This window comes from Cyphellophora attinorum (assembly GCF_001299255.1).
Source record: "Cyphellophora attinorum strain CBS 131958 chromosome Unknown Contig6, whole genome shotgun sequence".
NCBI classification, from domain to species: Eukaryota; Fungi; Ascomycota; class Eurotiomycetes; order Chaetothyriales; family Cyphellophoraceae; genus Cyphellophora; species Cyphellophora attinorum.
In genome coordinates this window covers 398-20,174 of record NW_017253234.1, presented here as the reverse complement: position 1 = coordinate 20,174, position 19,777 = coordinate 398, and the positions used below count along the sequence as shown (strand labels likewise).

The 19,777-nt window shown below is 53.2% G+C and overlaps 7 protein-coding genes across 7 annotated transcripts; 4 read left to right on the top strand and 3 right to left on the bottom strand.

Moving 5' to 3' along the window:
- Positions 1–968: 968 nt before the first annotated feature.
- Positions 969–1,454, top strand: AB675_1716 (uncharacterized protein; the record flags this gene model as incomplete). Its single annotated transcript, XM_018141626.1, has 2 exons — positions 969–1,250; positions 1,275–1,454. 2 exons carry the CDS (start codon positions 969–971, stop codon positions 1,452–1,454), a joined length of 462 nt encoding a protein of 153 aa, XP_018002872.1.
- A 432-nt stretch (positions 1,455–1,886) lies between these two features.
- Positions 1,887–5,302, bottom strand: AB675_1715 (Sodium transport ATPase 5; the record flags this gene model as incomplete). Its single annotated transcript, XM_018141625.1, has 5 exons — positions 1,887–2,150; positions 2,205–2,543; positions 2,591–3,019; positions 3,068–4,754; positions 4,803–5,302. 5 exons carry the CDS (start codon positions 5,300–5,302, stop codon positions 1,887–1,889), a joined length of 3,219 nt encoding a protein of 1,072 aa, XP_018002963.1.
- Positions 5,303–6,990: 1,688 nt separating this feature from the next.
- On the top strand, positions 6,991–8,909 carry AB675_1714 (Na(+)/H(+) antiporter; the record flags this gene model as incomplete). The annotated part of the gene is made up of 3 exons (XM_018141624.1): positions 6,991–7,847; positions 7,897–8,195; positions 8,245–8,909. 3 exons carry the CDS (start codon positions 6,991–6,993, stop codon positions 8,907–8,909), a joined length of 1,821 nt encoding a protein of 606 aa, XP_018002648.1.
- Positions 8,910–9,146: 237 nt separating this feature from the next.
- AB675_1713 (uncharacterized protein) lies at positions 9,147–9,455 on the bottom strand (the record flags this gene model as incomplete). The annotated part of the gene is made up of 1 exon (XM_018141623.1): positions 9,147–9,455. One exon carries the CDS (start codon positions 9,453–9,455, stop codon positions 9,147–9,149), a length of 309 nt encoding a protein of 102 aa, XP_018002708.1.
- Positions 9,456–11,441: 1,986 nt separating this feature from the next.
- On the bottom strand, positions 11,442–13,057 carry AB675_1712 (Phosphate-repressible phosphate permease pho-4; the record flags this gene model as incomplete). Its single annotated transcript, XM_018141622.1, has 2 exons — positions 11,442–12,794; positions 12,842–13,057. The coding sequence occupies 2 exons, from the start codon at positions 13,055–13,057 to the stop codon at positions 11,442–11,444; spliced, it is 1,569 nt and encodes a 522-aa protein (XP_018002881.1).
- Positions 13,058–16,443: 3,386 nt separating this feature from the next.
- Positions 16,444–17,112, top strand: AB675_1711 (uncharacterized protein; the record flags this gene model as incomplete). The annotated part of the gene is made up of 1 exon (XM_018141621.1): positions 16,444–17,112. The coding sequence occupies one exon, from the start codon at positions 16,444–16,446 to the stop codon at positions 17,110–17,112; it is 669 nt and encodes a 222-aa protein (XP_018002970.1).
- A 441-nt stretch (positions 17,113–17,553) lies between these two features.
- AB675_1710 (uncharacterized protein) lies at positions 17,554–19,389 on the top strand (the record flags this gene model as incomplete). Its single annotated transcript, XM_018141620.1, has 2 exons — positions 17,554–18,426; positions 18,511–19,389. The coding sequence occupies 2 exons, from the start codon at positions 17,554–17,556 to the stop codon at positions 19,387–19,389; spliced, it is 1,752 nt and encodes a 583-aa protein (XP_018002616.1).
- Between the last annotated feature and the right edge of the window lie 388 nt (positions 19,390–19,777).

Below are 19,777 nucleotides of genomic sequence, written 5' to 3'. Positions count from 1 at the left end.
GATATTCGTATGGCCAAAGGAGAAGACGGCGATGGCATCCCACCGTGAATGCGTTGAGAGCGCTACATTTCGACCTGCCGTGCTAGGGTCACGAATCAGGGCTCGGTGCCCGCGAGATACGCCAAGTTGACCTTTCTCCGCGCTACCGGACCAGCGTTACGGCTATGGAGCATTGTGTGCTTGCTGGCCGGCATTTTCAAAGCAGGACGTAGCCACACTTGTGGGGTAGATGCCTCCAGCCCGCCAGCGAGTCAATAGAAAGCTTGGCCAGGGCCGAGAGTCGCTAAGGAAGGGGCTATGGCCTTGACGACAGCCAAGTTCCTTTAACTCATGGCACTTATACATTTGACGAAAGCACACTTAGTTCGATCGCTTCCCAAGTTGTTGACCCTCACATGCAGCTAACGAAGTCGATGCGAGCATTAGCCTTATTCTGCCACTCTGAGATCCCGCTGTGAGTAGGCTCTGCGCGACGGTGGAAAACTCATAGCACTTTTCGAGCTTGGCAAGAGTGAAAAGTTTCGACAGCGTGGCTGTGGGCTGAGAGTGACCGCCAACGTCGCAGTGGGGATCTGGAAGCGCGATCAAGAACCCTGCCATCACGAATATCGTACGATTCGTTACTTTCGTGGTTGTCGTCATCAGCGTGATTGAAGCCTCTGCAGATGAATTCTTGGGATGCTTCCCGTGTAGGTAGGGATGGGCTAACGCAAGCCCTGCGTGGACGGGAGCAAAGATCGTGGAGAAAATTTGTGCCAAGGACACGTCCAGCTCCGTCTTGCCGGACATGCAAAAGCACCACCTCATTTGCGAGGCAAATGGAAGCATAGCCACCAAGTAAACAATGCCAGACGGCAGACTTGGACTCCAGGATATAAACCCGAGTATTCATGTGTTGCAACAATTGTGGCTCTACATTGCGCGCCTCGTTGCACTTATAAGCGAAAATAAAATTTTGGTAGACGACAATGGCTACTCCCACAATTTATGTTGTTTACAGTAACAGCACATCGCTATGGGGTCAACTCGCATATGGCATTCGTCGCATGAGTGCGTCTACTGTCGGTACTCCCTGTGCTGCTCTTCAGCTCACACACGGCGGTCTCAACTCTAAAGAGCGATCCGATTGGGAAGATGCGAAGAAAAAGATTCCCGTGAATCTGCAACAACAGCATTACGACGAGATTCCAGAAAATGCAAGTAACGCGATCCGCCTTGGTCGCAGCACCGCTGAGGCCTCACTCAACCCAGTATGAGTCTAATCTGTCTCATAGCTCAAGCGCTTTATCGAAAGCAACCGATACGAATACCCGTGCGTCGTAGGCGCCACCACCGATGGCCGCTTCCATATGCTTTTTGCTGACAGCGAGCTACCTGACTACGCGCAATCTCCTAGCATGTTCGTGAAGACGTTGCAGGTGAGAGCGACGCAGGCGGGTATCACGTGGAAGTGAGGATTGTCAGGACCAGGACGATGGAACATAGTAGCTATGGTTGCGATGCAGACAGGATGTTTTGCTACGAAAATTTTGACCTCATTGTCTCTTCCATGGCCAAGGAATGTGCTCTTTCACGTATTCGATGGCATTGCCGCACTCATCTGCATTCGGGCATGACAAATGCCCGAGCTCAACAATACCACAGACCCCACAGACGGGCAGACCTTGTTGATATACGTCACCGTTCTTATGACAAGCTGGCTTTGGAATTTTCCACAGTGGCCAGCATGAACTTCCCGTATGCTCTGCTGATCAGCAGATAACAGCCACTGCTTCTCGAAAAGGGCGCCGAGAAATTTATGAGGAGGGCGCATTCTGCACTGCGATTGCGAAGAACATCTGTTGCATTCAATGTATCACTGCTTCGATTCTTTTCTCGGGATTTGATCACGATGTCTGTGCAGAATGCTTCTCGTCCCGTGCGCCAACATCAACAGCACTGCTATTCCCACTGGAGTCAATGAACTCGCCGTATGCCCTCTTCTCCAAATCATCTCCAGTCTGACCCATCTTGCGGGCACGGCGGCGGAAGAAGATACGCTTGCCCCATTTCCATGCTTCTATGCCTGCGAAGAAGAGAATCGCCTCGACGAAAACAATGCCCCACTCCCAAGAAATGCCTGTATGCTTGAAGACGTCGTGGTTGAGCACCTTCATAGAACGTCAGTGGTAGGATTCGACGGCTCAAAGAAGGGGAAAACTCACAGGAATGTACAGCGTCGGAAAGATAGTGACAAATCCAGCGATGACAGCCCAGAACAAGAAGGGATTGCGCCAAACATCGTACATCCATTCTGTGAAGTACCTCTTGCTTCCTGGCTGCATCCGGAAAAAGCTGCGCCGCATATTGACCATCTCCCAGGCGAGGAAAAGAGCGAACCATGTGAGAGATACGAATGTGGTTGCTCGAGCACGGAAGACAGTGTCGCATTGTGAGGAATATGCGGTATTGCAGCCTTCGCCAAGATTACCATCGCCGAAGCCGAAGACGACGAGGAGGAAGGAAGCAAGGCAGAGTGCGGCCATCCAGAGACCGTACACGAGCTACATTCGTCAGCGCTGTAATCGAAGGGCGAGGGATTGGCACTCACCATATCAAAGCAGACCTCCCAGGTGAAGACCCCCACTTTCAATGGCATCGGAGGCCTCTCAAGAATGTCGGGAGCCGCAATTTCCAGGCCCAATCCCATGTCAGGCATGCCAGACGTTATCATGATGACCCAGAGAATCTGCACGGGTGCCAAGGGAAAGACTGAGAGACCTGTGCGGTCTTTGAAAGCCAGACCAATGAGTAGTGTGCACGCTTGAGCAATGTTCTCGGCCAGAAGGTGTAGGATGAACTTTTGAATGTTGTCGAACATACGTCTTCCTTCTTCAATAGCGTTGAGGATGGAAGCGAAGTTGTCGTCAGTCAAAACGATGTCCGCAGCGTCCTTGGCCACATCCGATCCTGCCATACCCATGGCGATTCCCACATCAGCAATCTTCAAAGACGGAGAGTCGTTGACGCCGTCGCCAGTCTGAGAAAAAGTCAGCGAGTCGCCCTGTGCTCTCTTCAGAAAACTTACCATTGCCATGAAGGCTTCTCGACGGCGGAGAGCTTCAATCATGCGAACCTTAGTATTGGGAGCACACCGAGCAATCACCAGAGGTAGGACTGGTAGCTGATCGATTTCTGTATCGGTGTGCTTGTCGAATTCCTTGGCTGTCATGATCATACTCTTTGCAACGTCGGCTGATACCTTCGTCATGTCTGGAAGAATGTGTACCTGCTTGGCGATGGCGCTGGCCGTTCCAGGGTGGTCACCAGTAAGCATATGAACTTTGATGCCAGCGCGATGGCATCGTTTCACAGCTTCAGCAGATTCGGGTCGCGGTGGGTCGTAGAGGCCAATGAGGCCACGAAAAGTGAGATCACGCTCAATCTCGTCTCGGGGAGGAGGACCATCGCGAGATGCCCGCCGGCCGCTGCGGGGATCATACTCACGGGAAGCCAGAGCAAGCACACGAAGACCTTGCGAAGCGAGAGCCTCCATGATCTCCAGAGCTTTCTCTTTCAGCGCGTCCGAGAAGTCGACAGTCTGACCGTCATCCCACACAACCGAAACGCAAGAGTCCAGAACTCTCTCGACGGCTCCTTTCGTGTAGATCTTTTGCTCCTGGGTCTTCCGATCCTCAAATATGACGGACATTTTCTTCACATCCGAGTCGAAGGGATATTCGCTGACCTGCTTATACTTCGCACTTTCTCCATCAACGAGTCCATGGCGATTGCGGTCGAAACGGGAGGCGAAAACCTGAAGAGCGATCTCAGTTGGATCGCCAAGTGCTGTCCAGTCCCCATCATTGTTCTTGTGGACTCTAGCAACATTGCACAGTCCAGCGACCGCAAGGAAAGCTTCCAAGTCCTCGTTGCCTTCCAACAGAGTAGTCATAGGGGTGGATTCATCCTCACTGAGGGATTCGCTCTCGGGAAGACCTTTTGCAGGCAACTCGGTAGAATGCGCGAGACTGCCAGCTGTTGGGTCGAAAGGGTTACTCGAGATACCCACAGAGTAGGTGCCACGGCTGGGAATCCATGCCTTCTTCGCCACCATCTTTCCTTGGGTCAGAGTGCCAGTCTTGTCAGAGCAGATATCAGTGACAGCCCCGAGGGCTTCCAAGGACTTGAGGTTGCGGACGATAACGTGCCTCTGTACCATATGTTTGGTGCCTACTGCCATAGTGATGGTCAGGACCACGATAAGTGATGCAGGAATCATACTGAGACCAGTGGCAACCGCGTAGATAATGACTTCGGAGCGATTGGAAAAGTCGTTGGCGGCCAAGACGATAATGGCGCACACGACGGCGATACCAAACAAGAGCAGGGCCAAGCGTGAGAGCTTTCTCTGCAGCGGAGTGCCGATATTGACTCCGAGGAAGGTCCCGATGAAGTCCGTCACAGTCAAAGTCCACGCTTCGGCATGGCGTAGTGGAGAAGCGGTACCGTCGTCCTTTCGTTTCACAGGGCGACGACGAGATTTCTCTTGTCTCAGACTTTGCGCGATGGAACCGATCTCTGTGTACATGCCCGTGGCGTATACTATCCCTCGCGCTCGGCCTTTGGTAACGGTCGAAGAGCTGTAAACAACGTTCAGTCGATCGCCAGGTCCGGTATCCTCGTCGAAGATGGTCTCCTCGTCCTTGGCGACTGGCAACGATTCACCTGTCAGAAGAGCTTCATCCGTTTCGAGATTGATAGAGTCAATGATCCTGAGTACTTGTTAGCAAGACAATCTCCATAAAACGGCGTCGACGAACCTGAGATCAGCCGGAACTGTATCGCCAACTTTCAATTCCACCAGATCTCCCACAACAATCTCGGCTGTAGGAACGTTGATGGTGCTTCCGTCGCGGACAACGTTAGCAGTGGGAGAGCTCAAGGAGCGTAGAGAGTCCATCGTCTTCTCTGCCTTGAACTCCTGCAGAAATCCGACAATGATGTTGAGTGCGATAACGGCAGCGACCACACCGCCTTCAATCCAGGACTTGATCGCGAATGAAACGACCATGGCCATGATCAGAACCAACATCATAGCGTTGGCAACCTGCCGAATGAAAATTTTGATCGGTTGCACTCCAGGACCATCGTCGAGTTCATTGCGGCCAAATTCATTCAGCTTGTCGTTGGCCTGCGACTTTGAGTAGCCATTTTCGGCGTCGGCGCCCAATTCCTTGACCAAGGTCTCGCGGTCCAGGGCATGAGCAGGCTTACTCATGGGCTTGTTGCATTGACCAGACACGTGGTTCTGGTTCTCCATGGCGTCGATATGTCAGAGTAGGAAAAGGAAAAGACAGAATGTGCGCCTAGAGTATGTCGCGCCATCATATACGATGCGAACTCTCGGTCGGACTCGGCTGATGCAGCGGTCAGCGGAGCGAGAGCAGTCCAAGAATGCCTCAGCGGCTTGGCGTCGGCTATCAGGCTCGAGGAGGCGACATGGTGACGTGGGGCGCAACACGTATACATCCGCACTACCACTCATGGTGCGCTGATGGGCGACAAGTCTGCCGCTTCGGATGTGCCACCGTCACACAATGTGTGGCAGAAGCTTGGCAGGCGTCCGTGATGTGGTGTAAAAGCGTGCACGAGCGGAGCACGGACCAGTAGAAGTCCATGCAGGAGAGGCAAGTGCACGTACTTCGATGAATGACGGCTCAATTCGCGACAAAGGCGATGTTTCGTGGTATCGCGGAAGAAAGTTAAATCTTGCAGTAGTCTGATTCACGATCGCCAAGCTTGGCAGGTCCGTCCTGCCGCAATCCTAGTCGAGTGCTTGGCGCTGCAGAATTTTGTGCGTATCCCGGGCTGGTACGTCTTATCATCGTGAGAGAGTCTTCTCATCGCCATAATACATGGTACATCCAGGAGACGGGCCGAGATGTACTCCATTCTTGACCATTACTTGCATTCATATTTGGAATCCGTGCTTGCGCATTGTCGCACTGAGATAAACAAAGCGCCCCGAAATAGCCCTTAACGCGAACTGTGCCCATGTGCCCGCTTCGCAACCTTCGCGCATCATCAACATAGTCTCGTCTATGCATCAGATCACCGCCGAGCCGACACCGGCTCTGTCACTGCCAGTCGCCGCTAGACCCTGGCGGGTGTCAGTGTCGCAACACCCACACTGTCCTCTCAACGTGGCCGCTTTCGATGCCTTACGTCTAGCGTCGCGTAGATCTACTCCAGCTGCAGCCTTCTGAGCTTCGATGGCTTGGAAGAAAAGCTTCCGCACACGCGCCATGCGACGGCTTGGCCGTTTCATCAGCCGGGAAGACGGGCTTCCCAACCTTGGCATTTCTATCCAACTTCAAAGCTGCAGTACGACGAGCGGCTAAGCCGCCGAAGCGTGCTGCCAAGAAGGCTTGGCTTGACGCCGGAGTCAACGCCAAGCACACGCCGGAGAATACGTCGCGCGTGTGCGGATCGCGCATGTGAAACATCCCTCGACTCTTGGCCGATTATCATATACGGAATCTCAACACAGTCTCCTGGCCTATCGGCGGTCCGCTCGCATAGCATTGCGAACATTTACTGAAACGCCGGCCGCCCCAGTACTCATGATCGCTGATGTCTGTTACACCCAGGCTTGCGTGGAGGTCGGGATATGTATTCCGGACTATCAATTTTCGACTTACGTGGCAACGATATATGGAAACCACGCTCCGCGCCAGTTGCTTCGTCAAACAACCGTGAAACTTATGTCAACGTGTCCTTGCGTTGACGGGCGTCTGCGTTTCCCAGCGCTTTATCAGCGTCCAACTCCACGAACAGCGACTACTCTGACCACATTGTGTCAACAGCAGGCCTGGCATGAACACTTTGTCGCCGATTCAATTCCATCTCTCTCTTTACAACAATCCGCTGGCCGGTCATCCGCTCGCAAGCATCTCTTAGAGCGAATCTACTGGAAGGTCTCCGAGTACCTGCAGAGCAACAGCAGCAATGGCGATCCACGTTGACCCAAGCACCCTCAATGTGGTGATCTCGATCCTGGGCTTCTTTGTCCTTGCCTACGGCGCCATCTCAATCAAGATCAAACAAGTGTGGTACTTGGGAGAAGCTCTTCCGGCAGTCGTCTTTGGTGCTATGCTCGGTCCCATGGCAGCGCGTTGGCTCGACGCTCGCATGTGGGGGATGGCAATCATCGGTCAAGTTCCTGCGATCACTTTGGGCATGACCAGGCTTGTTATTGGCATTCAGCTTGTCATTGCCGGCTTCCAACTACCAGCTCGATTCATGCAATATCGATACAAGGAGATGCTCATTTGTCTGCTTCCTGTCATGACAATCATGTGGCTATGTACAACGGCCTGCATCATTGCGACTGTGCCGAAACTCACTTTCCTTGCGGCTCTGGTCATCGGGTCCTGTGTCACTTGCACTGACCCCATCCTGTCGCAAGCCGTCGCGAAGGGTCCTTTCGCCGACAAGTACGTCCGTCGCAATTTGAGAGAGCTGATATCTGCCGAAGCGGGAGCAAACGATGGTTTCGGATTCCCGTTTCTTATGCTTGCGACATATCTTATTCGCCACGCCGAGTCACCCGAGCTTACCGCCGAGATTGCCGAAAAACAAAATGCAGTCGAAGGAGGCGCAGAGCTTCTTCAGCGTGGACTTGAACTATTTCGACGAGCCTCCGAGAGCGATACGGTAGAGATTGGTCGACTTGGTGGTGGTGTTGGAAAGGCCCTGGCCAACTGGGGTCTGGAAACCTGGCTCTATGCTATTGCCATGTCGGCGGTCTACGGCACTGTCGTGGGCTGGGGCATGATGTATGTCACAAGATTCGCGCTGAAGAGGTATGATCTGCTCCTACACCAACGGCTCGAGCACAACTAATTGCCACAGACGCTGGATCGACGGCGAATCTTACCTCATGCTCCCGACAGGTATCGGCTTGTTCATCATCGGCACTTGTGGAATGCTGGCCACGGATGATCTCCTTGCCTGCTTCATTGCTGGTACATGGCTCAACTGGGATGGACAGTACCTCAAAGAGACCGAGGCTCGCCACGACGAGGTCAATAGCGTTGTGGATGTCCTACTCAACTTCGGAGGCTTCATGTATATCGGTGCTGTTGTCCCGTGGGCCTCTTTCCAAGATCCTGACGGCACTGGCGTCACAATACCAAAGCTTCTTCTACTTGGTATGTCCGTCATGCATCAACGTGATTCGGTACAGCTAATTGCTACCAGGCATCATGATCATTCTCTTCCGGCGCATCCCTGCCATCTTCATGACATACAAACTCATGCCTAACTGTGTACTGGACTGGAAGGAAGCTTTGTTCATGGGTTACTTTGGCCCTATCGGCATAGGCGCAGTATTTTATGTTGAGCACACGCGGCATCTCTTTCCCGAGCCAGGTGAAGCTTTCACAGACGAAGAAAACAACCTTACCGCCGCCATGGTCCCTGTCGTGTACTGGCTAGTCGTCTTCTCCATCTTCTGGCACGGCCTCTCCATTCCAGTACTCAACATATTCTACAAGTGGCGAGGTATCGAGCCGATTCAGGATGAAGATGGTCCCGCTGTCGTACATCGCCTCAGCTCGCACAATCCATTGCCCAAGAACAGCAGCGTGGACGACCGGCGTCAGAGCGTTCTCCTCAACAACAGGTTCAGCAGATCTTACAACACTGCCGAACTTGATCTGAATGCTGTTGAGGGCTATCGACGACGCACACAACAGTGGTACAAGCAACAAGACGCAGAAGCATACGCAAATGACAAAGACGAACACAAGAATGGAACGATTCAGTGGACAGAGTCGCCACACTACAAGCCTGCCCTGCGTCGGTCAGACAGTGAAAAGCCAGGGCTACCACTGGACCCCAAAGGCCAAGCCGCGTACATATGAAGACTGATTCAGCTGGTAGTAGATTGATCTGTGGTCGACGCTCGGACGGCTCTAGAACGTCCAGAGTCGCTGTCGTGAAAGCATCCACGCAATTTTCGGCACGAACGATCTTCTGTCTCCCTAGGATATCAGCTACTGCTCGTTACTCTTATCCACCACCGGCAGCGCCGTGCGGAGGACTACACAAGAATATAGATACAAGAGGGTTTCACCGATAGGGACTACCTGTCATTACGTTCATTTGCCCTTCATCTTCCTTCTCTCTTTGTACATCACTGCAACTTCCTCGTCGGCATCACCAGTTGTGACGCTGATCTGCGACATTCGGTGAGCCGAGCGCTTCGCTCTTCGATAAGTCTCGACGGCACAACGGACATCTCGGCCGCCAGAAACCCTCCTGATGTTGCGTGTCGTGTACGCGAGCCTCGCTTTGCCATTCCGAGGGACGACTACGCCCAGTGCGGTGATCTGATGTGCGCCGGCGTTCTCGATGACGAGGCCGTCGCTGCAGAAGCCAACTCTCCAGGCAATGAGAGTGGAAGGCATGGTTACACCTTGCCACGACGCGGATCGAGACCGGTGGCTGCTGCTTGGAATTATTGGATCCGAGGATATCAAGACAAATAGGACAGATTGTGGCGAGGTCTGGGAGCGCGACTGAGTTCCGAATTTGTGTGGTTGACGTGAACGAGGAGGGCCTTCTAATAGCGGGGAATCGGCTAGTCGAGAGGGGGAAGTGCAAGTGATGGCTCGAGACTGCTTCGGATCGAATGTCGTTGGCGTGAAGGACGGGGCCCGGTGGAGCTATATATGTTATACTCGGTGTCTGGCTGTGGGAATGGCACGCACTGCCCGCAGCCGGGGCTGGGTCATCGCTGCTTTGCCTGATTGCGGTCACATCGTAGGTGGCGCGACCGGGGACGATGAATTGCGGTGCAACTGTATCCAATTCGGCGGGCGTGAGAGGGGTACAGCTCCGCTGGTAGGCGTGATTCGTCGGAGTGTGTCGAGTTGATGCCAAACGATTGGGGTACCAGTCCTTGACGTTGGGGATCCTGTTGCGGCATTTGACTCTATCGATGCTAATCAACACACAGCGACGGTCTCGGGACCGCCTACAGGAAAGGGCGAGAGAAGCCAACGTGCAGTAGACATCACTTACATTACGTGTGACACCAAGATGATGGTTGCAAGTGCACCCAGCACTATGAAAACATTGCGGAGTCGATGGTCGTTCGAAAGATTCTCAGAGTCAACGTTATCTGATCTGGCAACGATCATAGTACAGCGCGATAGATGGGGGGTGATGGACCAGTCTTCAGTGGGTGTATATGTGAGCAGGCATATATATATGTGAATGGGTATCACCACCACATGTCAGGCGCATCCCAGACCAAGCCTAGCACGACAGCTGTTCAAACAGCGCGCGGCCCTGTCTACCAAAGACTTCGCAGCCGAACCTCCAATGCAGCGCGTTGATCGTAACGACCTATATCCTCCACTGACTTCACACTCCAATGAGGCAGCGGCAGGACGGAGCGCCAAGCAGGAGCGCGCTTGCCAAGATCTTCCATGGTCGATCCGACTGCTTGATGCCAACGAATTGCGGCAAGCCGCTAAGGATTATCGCTTCGGCGTGGCTATGGAGTAAGAAGGTGACGTAGGCATGAAGAACTTCCCACCTGCCAAGTGCGGAGCGATTCGTGAGTAGTAGAGCTCTGCCCTTCTCTTCCGTGGAAACGAGTCGCAGTGGCCAACGATGTGCCTATTGACCATCCAAGGCTTCCGTCGTCATGGCATGAACCGGGCTGCGGGATATGCCGTACGCGGACAGCAGAAGCCACGGAAGCCGATGCAGCCGTCGACGGCAGGAAAGGACAAATTAAATGTAGCAACTGCCATGTATTTGAAGTCTCGCGGCATAGACTTGCCTTTCACCACCCTGTGTAAGCAGAAATTGACGAGTCCCAAAGAGACACCCGACTGGACTTGTTTGTCGGGGCACGCGACTCCCAGTGACTCCTCAACGGTTCTTGTACAATGAGATATCCATCGAGATTTGCATTCTACTTCAGAGTGCCAGTAGTACAAAGAATTATTCGTTCACGCTACCACCCACATGAGTGACGCATGGGTTCGGCCTTGGCCCGAGAGATTGATATTTAAAAGAATCAAGCCGAAAATGACAGACGCAAACACCCTCGAGCTGTCCAATCTGGGTACGGCACAGGCCGCCTGCGGACTCAATTCCCAAGTGCGAGACAACAATGATCTGTACAAGATTTGCCATCATGGATTTGAGCCTCAAATTGTATTGGTGCGAAGCTCAGAAAGATGGCGCGTTGAGGGCCATGAGGCACAGAAGACCAGCAACGAGACCAGCTGCGGGAAGAGTAAAGACCCAGCCCATAAAAATGAAGGCAATCTGTCGCCAGTTGACAGCCTTGAGATCATAGTTCATCAACGCAACTCCAATGGCCGCTCCCGTAAGGCATTGTGTGGTGGAGACAGGTAGACCGAGGCGGCTGGCCATCAAGACGGTGGTAGCAGCACCGAGCTCGATAGCAAAGCCGCGAGTAGGCTCATTTGAGTGATCTTGTTACCCAGAGCGCGAATGATATGGTATCCCATGAACCAGAAGCCAAGGCCGAGAAGGAAACCTCCGATCACCAAAAGCCAGACAGGAGTCGGAGATCGGGTGTTAACCTCGCCAGAGTTGTATGTGGCGTAGACAGCCGCTATAGGTCCGACCGCGTTGGCAATGTCGTTGGAGCCGTGAGCAATGGACATGAGCATTGCGGACAGAACTTGACAGTATGTCCAGAGATGCTCAACACGAACATCGTAACGATTGGCTCGAGAGTGGATGGCGCGAAGAAGGTCAGAGTCGTGGCTGATAGCGTCAATAGTAACACCACGTAGAAGAAGAAACTTGGTCCAATTCCACAGCTTCTTGGGGTTGAACCACGACATCTCCTTGACAGGGACAATCCAGCGTTGGTAAGGAGCGACATAGCCAGTCTTGTTTGCAAGCGGCGTGCCTGCACCGCTGGTGCTGGGAGATGGCGAGTCCGACATCGCTCCAACATCTTTGTCGGTTTCGCCCAAAGTCTTGCCTGTGACGGCGGGCTCATCCGTGGCACGTTCGTGATCGTACTCCAGCTCGGTCGCGTTGTGAGTAGCTTTGCCTCCGGCAGCAACTCTGCCATAGCTGTCGGCATAATAATTGGTGACGTACTCGGTGCCCTTGCCCGGGAAGTAGAGGTGAACGTTTTCTTTGCGGAGCAGAGGGCCCAGAGGAATGTGCCACACGCGAAGACGGGTATCTTTCCGGATGAGCTTTCGTTCGAAGAAGGGCACGAAGAAGATGTAGCAGATGAGAGTCATGCCAGCGAAGACGCCGAGGATGATTCCAACTGCCGTGCCGGCCCCGAGTGCATCCAGATCCGATCCAGGTGCCTCAATGGTGATGAACAAGGCCAGAATAGCAGAAGTGAATCCAAAGTAGACTGGAATGAGACGCATACCCCACTTGAAGCTGTCCTTGCGTTCAAGTACAGAGTACTTCAATACTCCGAAGTAGAGCGCCGAAAAGCAGGCGGCAATCGCGGGTGCAATCGCCCAAGAGGCCGCAACTTGTGACACGCTACCTCCGGTCCATTCCCACGTGACTGCGGCTTGAGTAGCGAATCCGACTCCAACAAGAGCGCCGACAATGGTTTGCGTTGTCGATACTGGCATGCCCTGGCCGGTTGCGAACATCAACCATGCGGCGCTGCCTACTTCGGCACAACCCATAGCCAACATGAGCACGCCTGGTCTACCCTCGAAACGATCAATGTCGATAATGCCATTCTTGATCGTACTCGTGACACGGGCGCCAAGCTAGACACTATCAGCCGTTATTTTCGGTACTCGGAGAAGGTGCTCACCACGACAGCCCCCAAGAACTCTGTGAGCATCGACAAGAACCCGACCTGAGGCATACTCAGTGTGCGAGCAGCGACCGAGGTAGCGTAAGCGTTTGCGACATCGTTTGCCCCATTGCCGAAGGCGGAGAAGAAGTAGGCGATGAACGTAATGGCAAGAATCCAGTCATATGGTGCAGTTGCACTCGACTGGCGGGCCAAAAGCGTGTTGAGAACCATGATGTTCGGGATCTTGCACTGCTAGCTGTTTTTCTGCTGCGTTGGAATCATTTGACAAGTTCGCCATTGTCCCAGAATGTCCATATATAGCATTGTCTCATTTCTGTTGCTTCGAACTCGAGTTCTTGGGTCAAATATCGCTGAAAAGCATGTATCGTGGTTATCGAGCCATCCCGAAATGTGCTGCATCGCACGTGTCCTACACGAAGTAGCGGACTGGCTCGCTGGATCAGCTTTGATGACCGCCGAGAGACTCGAAGCCTCGCCGAGTTCTGGGCAGCTCTCAGTCCCGTAAGCGACAACCGGGAGTGTGAGTGCAAAGTATTGCTCGTCAGCTCGTCCAGGGGCGGTGGAAGCTTGGCCAGTGTTCAATGACGCGTGAATGGCGCTCTGGGCAATTGAAATTATTGTGATTGGCTGGAGGGGCGGAAGGAATTCGCTTGCCAAGGTCCATCTACTCCACGCCGAGCCTCCAGTCGCTTGAGAGCCAAGAAAATTTTGCTTGCGTCGGGAGGACGGAGGTGGTTTGTGGATGCCTCAGCCTGTGGCCCATAAGTCGATATTCTCGCGAAAGGGAGAGCCCGGGCGGAGTCGCATGATGAAATGAAGAACGCTGTCGCCATGGACAAAACATATGAGCATCGGTGGGTCATATCTCTTCCGTTGCTCTGATGTGTTCGGTGCAGCCCGCCTTTCTGCAGCTTCGGAGGATTCTTGAATAAGCTGAAGGAGCTGGAAGGACAATTGCGACCCGCAGACGTAGTCAGGTCCTGGATGCACACACAGCGACGGCAATATTGGCTTTTGTGCCACATCGTCGCATTCGGAGTCTGATGCCATTTGCAGTGACGGAGACGATAACACTTATGCCTCATCGTCGTGCTCGGAGTCCGACTCCGTCTGCAGCGATGGCTACAGCGGAACTTCAGCCTCATGGACGTAGTCGGAGGTTGAGTGTACCTTCAGTCGCTTCCAATGGAAGTAAAGAGGTGCAGAGCTCTAGACATTGGGGCTCTCGGTCGTGTCGCTCGTGTCCGGGAAGCCCTGATATCCTTCGCTGCAGCGCAGCCACCAAGGCTTGACTTCATCGGCGCATTCTTCCTGTCGCGGACTTGAACGAGGAGATTCACAGCCCGCGCGTGGAGCTGCCCTGCGCTGACTGAGTGTCCTCAACCAGGCTCTTTACAGGCCACGCCAACGGGCTCACGCAACCGAATCGAGGCGATGTGCTGGATATCGCGAGCAAAGCGTGTCTTGTCGTTTCGCCGTGCAGACCTCGGGTTGGTCATCAGCAGCGATACCAATAGGCGTATCGAAGCACAGCCTTCCGGTTGCGCCTCAGCCCATTCGTGCGCCCATAGCTGCACGTTCTTCAGACGTGTATGACCAGAGATCGCCTTGAAAGCTGCCTTGAGCTTTCCGAAGGCATAAGCCGAAAAGGGTTCCTGTAAGTCCGGACAGCTCTTGAGTGAGCCATTGGCGTCAGGGATGTTCTTGACATGAGGAACCCGCTGATGCGCACGACGTTGCGTTGTAGCCCGATTATCTGTCGTGCGTGATAATTCAAGCTATTGGGGAGCAGCTCGCGAAGCTTATGCTGTCAAGACCGTGGATGCTCTGCGAGACGTCGTCGTCGGACCGAAAACGCGAGACCCGCTAACCCGTCGAGAAGGCATCCGGACCGATCGACCTGTCGGGATAGGATCCAAGATCGGATGACCCATCGGGACAAGGGGTTGATGCCGAACCAGCCGTCGGCCCACGTCTGTGATGGTAGTGCGCCGCGCTTCCCAATGGATATCGCGTCGCGGACCTTTAGAGGGCGAGTGAGACGGAGGGACAGAAATTGCAGGTCTGGGCGAACAGCTCGAATGTGGCTTGTCAATTGGCGGATGGCGCGGGATGTTGTTTCTTTTGGAAGGGGTTTCTGATGTTTCTATGCTGTTGAGGGGTTTTTGGTCGTTAGCATCTTCGGCCGCCCTAAGGTCGGACCATGTTTCTCTCGGCAGTTGACACCGACCCAGCAGGCTGTGCTCGTATTCGCGTTCCGCCGCTTCATGGTCCTGCATAGTATCTTGCAGTTGCTACAGGCTCGTCTGTCATCGTGCGAGTGCGGAAAGCGGCAAGACTCGTTGCTTGGATAGTGTGCGAGGCAGGATCAATTGTGGCGCACGATTCGAGTCCAGACGTTTCCGCCTGGAATGTGTGCGATATGCTGCGAAAGGACGGGGTTGGGTAGTCTTTCCCTACTTATTCACGCCGTCGATTTGTGTGCAGGTTGGTTTCTGCGTGCGAGGAACCTTGATGTGTCCTACTTGTCCGTATTTGCACTTGCGCGGACAGCGCCCACCTCTGTTCGCGTCCTCCTTGTAGCCTTCCTTTGCCAACAACTTTCAGGTTCTTCTCCCTTGATTGCTCTTCCTGCCATCGTTTGCGGGTTTTCTGTTCGCCGAGGAGGACTGCGAGGATTCGTGGTGCAGCGGTGGGTTCGAGATCGCATGATATGACGGTGAGATTCTTCGAAAGGCAGTCTCACTGTGCTTATTGCCGGTGTGACTGGCATGTGATGTCAGCGCGTATTCGATTGACGTCCTCTGCCCGTGGATTTCGCGAACGAGGATCCTTGTTCTCAACACCTTCCACCCTTCGGAAGAAGCTTACCGCACACGTATCGACGGCGAAGACGACTAGCCTAGAGCCGGCAATGTGGCGAAGAGGGTCATCTGCGGCAGACTTGTCCCTTGCGACGCGGAGCAGGGTCGGGAAGGGGCCATAGGCGCGGATGGAGGCGTGATCTGTCTGGTCGGCAGAGGACGCGTCTTCCAGAGCAGCGGCGACGGAGAGGTTGTCGACGTCGAGACCAACGCGGCCATCTTCGACTCTCTGTTGTTGCTTCGGCCGAGCTCAATAACGAAGGCTTATACTCTGGAGATAGCGATGATCTGTGGTATCTTGGAGCGCGTGTTTTGATCTGGAAGTTACCCCGCACCATTTCTTGACGCCGCCCCGCCCCGCCAAGGCGGAGAATCGTTGCGTGGCGTCTCAGGTTGAATCCGGAACCGCAGACCTCGGAAGGGCTGCAGAGGAACAATTGCGACCACCACATCGTCTTCCACAGACGGTGCCCAGACGATAACACCGATATATGGACATGAGAATACGCATCTCTCAGGTTCTACGCCTCACGGTACACAGAGATGTGCCTGCCCGTCTTCCATTTGGATGAATGACTCAATCGGTATCTCAGCTGCTCTTCATTCTCGCTGCAGCACACAACGCTTGCTCGGTATGACAGTCTGCCAGGGTACCGCCAGGGCAAATACGGCGACGGAAAGGGTCAAGTTGAGTACTACAAGGGTGACGAAAATGGCGAAAACGATGTCATCATGTTCAGACCGAACCGCAGGAAAGTGGTCTGTAAACAATTCAATTTCGGATACTGCAGCTTCGGTGGAGCCTGCGGCTTCAGCAGTGTCTGGACAGCGAGGGATTCGTGGCCGGAATCGCTGCCTGCAGCATACGTTGGGGAAGCTGCAGTCGACGAGAATACCACATTCGTCGATCCACTTCCGTACTCAGGGCCTGTGCTGAGATCAACCAGTCTGCGCAACGACCCAGCGACTCCATTCCCTCGGCATAACAATGACCTGCTCAATATATCAGACATCATCATTCTGCCCACAACTTCAGAGTGTTCCAGTCGCAGACGCGACTACCTACCCGATCGCAACATGCGAGAGCCAGATAGTCGCAATCCACGAAAGATGCTCGAAGATCTTGAGCAAGCGTTCCGGGTACAGCGCGCAGATGAAGCGATCAACTGGCGGCTGTGTGTCATGGAAGCCTTGAAGTCAATGTTGAAAGCACTGAAGTTCCCATCGCATACCCATACCACGCTCTCTCTCTGCAATGATCGAAAATATTGGCATCACCGAAAGGTGACAGTCACAGAGGCCAGCGGATCCTTCAACAAACAATCCTTCAAGCTTTCGGTGGAATTCACAGCCCAGCTAGGTGTAGGGATGCCTCTCAACGTCAAAAAGTCGCTCGCCTGAAGCAGGGTCTCGTTGTGGCTTTGCTACTTCTTTACGCAGAGCGCACCGAGGGCGACGTGGTGCGATCGGTGCGTGCAACGATCACGTTTATGAGTGTTGTGGATTGCAGCCAACGAGACCGGAAGGTTGCAATCCGACTCACGCTGGCGCAGAAGATGGATTCTGATTACAGAACGATCATTATTCTCATGATGTCGCCGCAGTCCAAACCTTTGTCAATCTCTGTCGTGGAGATTGATAATTCGCCCTCGGAGAACTGGGTTGAGATCTGTCAGGGACTTGCTACAACGAAAGACTCCATCAAGCAGACTTACCCACTGGTCGGGCCATACCTGGACAGTGCGCAGAATCCGGCGCCCAACATAGGGCTTCGACCTATGCTTGACGCCCCGAGGCTGCCATTGCCCGATAGAACGATCCCCTAACCGTATACCTATCTGCATGCCGAACCCAGGTATGGGCACTATCGACAGACAGACCTTCGTCGACCGACTACGAAGCATGTCTTCTCATGACTGGAAGCAAGCAGAAGCCCAGTGGGAGACTCTCATGCATGTCTTTTCTTGCATCCAGGGTCCGCCAGGTGCAGGAAAGATGTACGCAATGCTGCTGGATCTGCTGCTGAAGGAGCCTTACCTCCTGAAGGAGATCATTATCGTCGTGCAAGGCTACACGAACCAGTCCGTCGACCACCTCGTCGAACATCTGGACCCGCTGTTCAGAGGCTCGATTCGTCGCCTTGGGAACCAATCTCGCAAGCCAGAAGAAATGGGCGGCTTCTCTATACGAAGCGCTCGGGCCAAATACAGCAACAGCCTTCCGAAAAGCAGCAAAGAGCTTCCTTTCAATAAGCTTGTGACAGTCACGAACAACGGATCCGACATGACAGCTGCGGCATCCAAAGCTGTGCTGCTACTCGATTTCCTTCAGAACGGCGAGATGTCCTACGAGGTCGTCGGCGACTTCCTGAAAGACCATTACCCCAAGATATGTGGGTCGTTTCAAACGCCAGAGAAGAATTACCACCAGTCCGAGCGACACAAGCAATACGCGGGCATGCGACCGTGGGTAAAAGAGCGTCTGAGAGCTGCCCCTCTGTATCTTTTTCTTGACTGGCTACAAGGGAAAGATTTCAGCGAGGCCATCCTGCTGGAGAGGATGCTGAGTGCAATCAAGTCAGAAGAGGACACGCCTCTGTTCAAGAATGCTCTTCAGGAGGAAGCAATCAAGGCCTGGGAAAACGCCAACAGCAACAACCTCTCCACGATATGGGACCTCAGTCACCAAGCCCGCATCAATCTTGCTGAAGGATGGGTGGCTGAAATTGGTCTCAACCGAATTCGCGATAGAGCGATCGAGCTAATTTTCGTAGCCTTCTGGCGCCATGCTCGGCAATAGTTCTTGAGTGATAAGGATGATGCGAGAAAAGTCGCTGCTATCGGAACGCGCGTCATTGCGTGCACGGCTTCATACTCCGTCATGAGGCCTGCACTGATATCAGAGCTTGGTCCAATAATTTTCCTCATCAACGAGGCCGCCCTATGGCCGTACACAGCTCAAATGTGTCAATACCGGTTTGGTACGGTACAGCAGATGCTGCTCACTGGCGACCATGCGCAACTCGGCCCTCAAGGTCGAGGAGAAGGGCTGATGCAAGCTCCTTTTAATAACAGTATCTCGGTATTTCAGGACTTTTTCATGGACGCAACGTCCAGCAAGACAACACTCGATCTCGAACACCGTTGTCCTCCTCCCAACCTGGGAGTTGTCAAGTCTGTCAAGTCATCGGATGGCCTGCCGCCGTATCCCCACCTCACGGCTGCTGCCTCCACGCATAAATATTCAGAACTCCCGGGCATGGAAAGCAGATTGCTATGGCTCGACCATCGTCATCCTGAAGGTGGCGGTGATGATGATGGCCTGACGGTTCAAAGTGATGTGGTGACAGCATCACTGCACAGAGACACCCACAAATCTCTCTCAAATGCAAAGGAGGCGGAAATGGTCCTGGACAGGGCCGACCTTGCGATCATCACACCATACAATGGGCAACTTAATCTCATTCTTCGCAATGTGTCAAAACTCCGCAACATCCAGCTCTGGTTGTCGGATGCAGATCGAGAAATGCTGGTCGCATCCGGTTCATTTGACGAGAGCGAAATGGAGAAGTTACCTATCTCACCATTCTTGACCCTGGAGACCTATCCGAGAGGCATCGGTGCGCATGGTATACTGTATCCCATGCGCAGGCCGGAATTGGGCTATAAACTAGCCTAGACCTTCCTAGATAAGTTAGCAGTATACTATGCACAGTATACTATACGCACTTTAACTACAGGCTGCAAAACAGCTCGTTATTAGGATCTTTCATTTTGTAAATAGTAAAGACTGTGGAACTGACTATCCACTTTAATTTTAGACTGATCAGAGCTGTATTAATAGTATACAAACAATATAAAGTTTCTATATATTAGGAAGGCTTTATAATAAGGATTATATTATTAGTATATATCCACTACTAGGTCTAAATAGTATAGTAACTTAGACTACTATCTATATATAAGCCAAGACTACTCCACTGTAAGATAACCAGGCTATCAACTTAAATTCTACTATCTATTTATTCCTTATCCTCTTTCTTTCTCTCTCTCTCCTTCTTCACCTC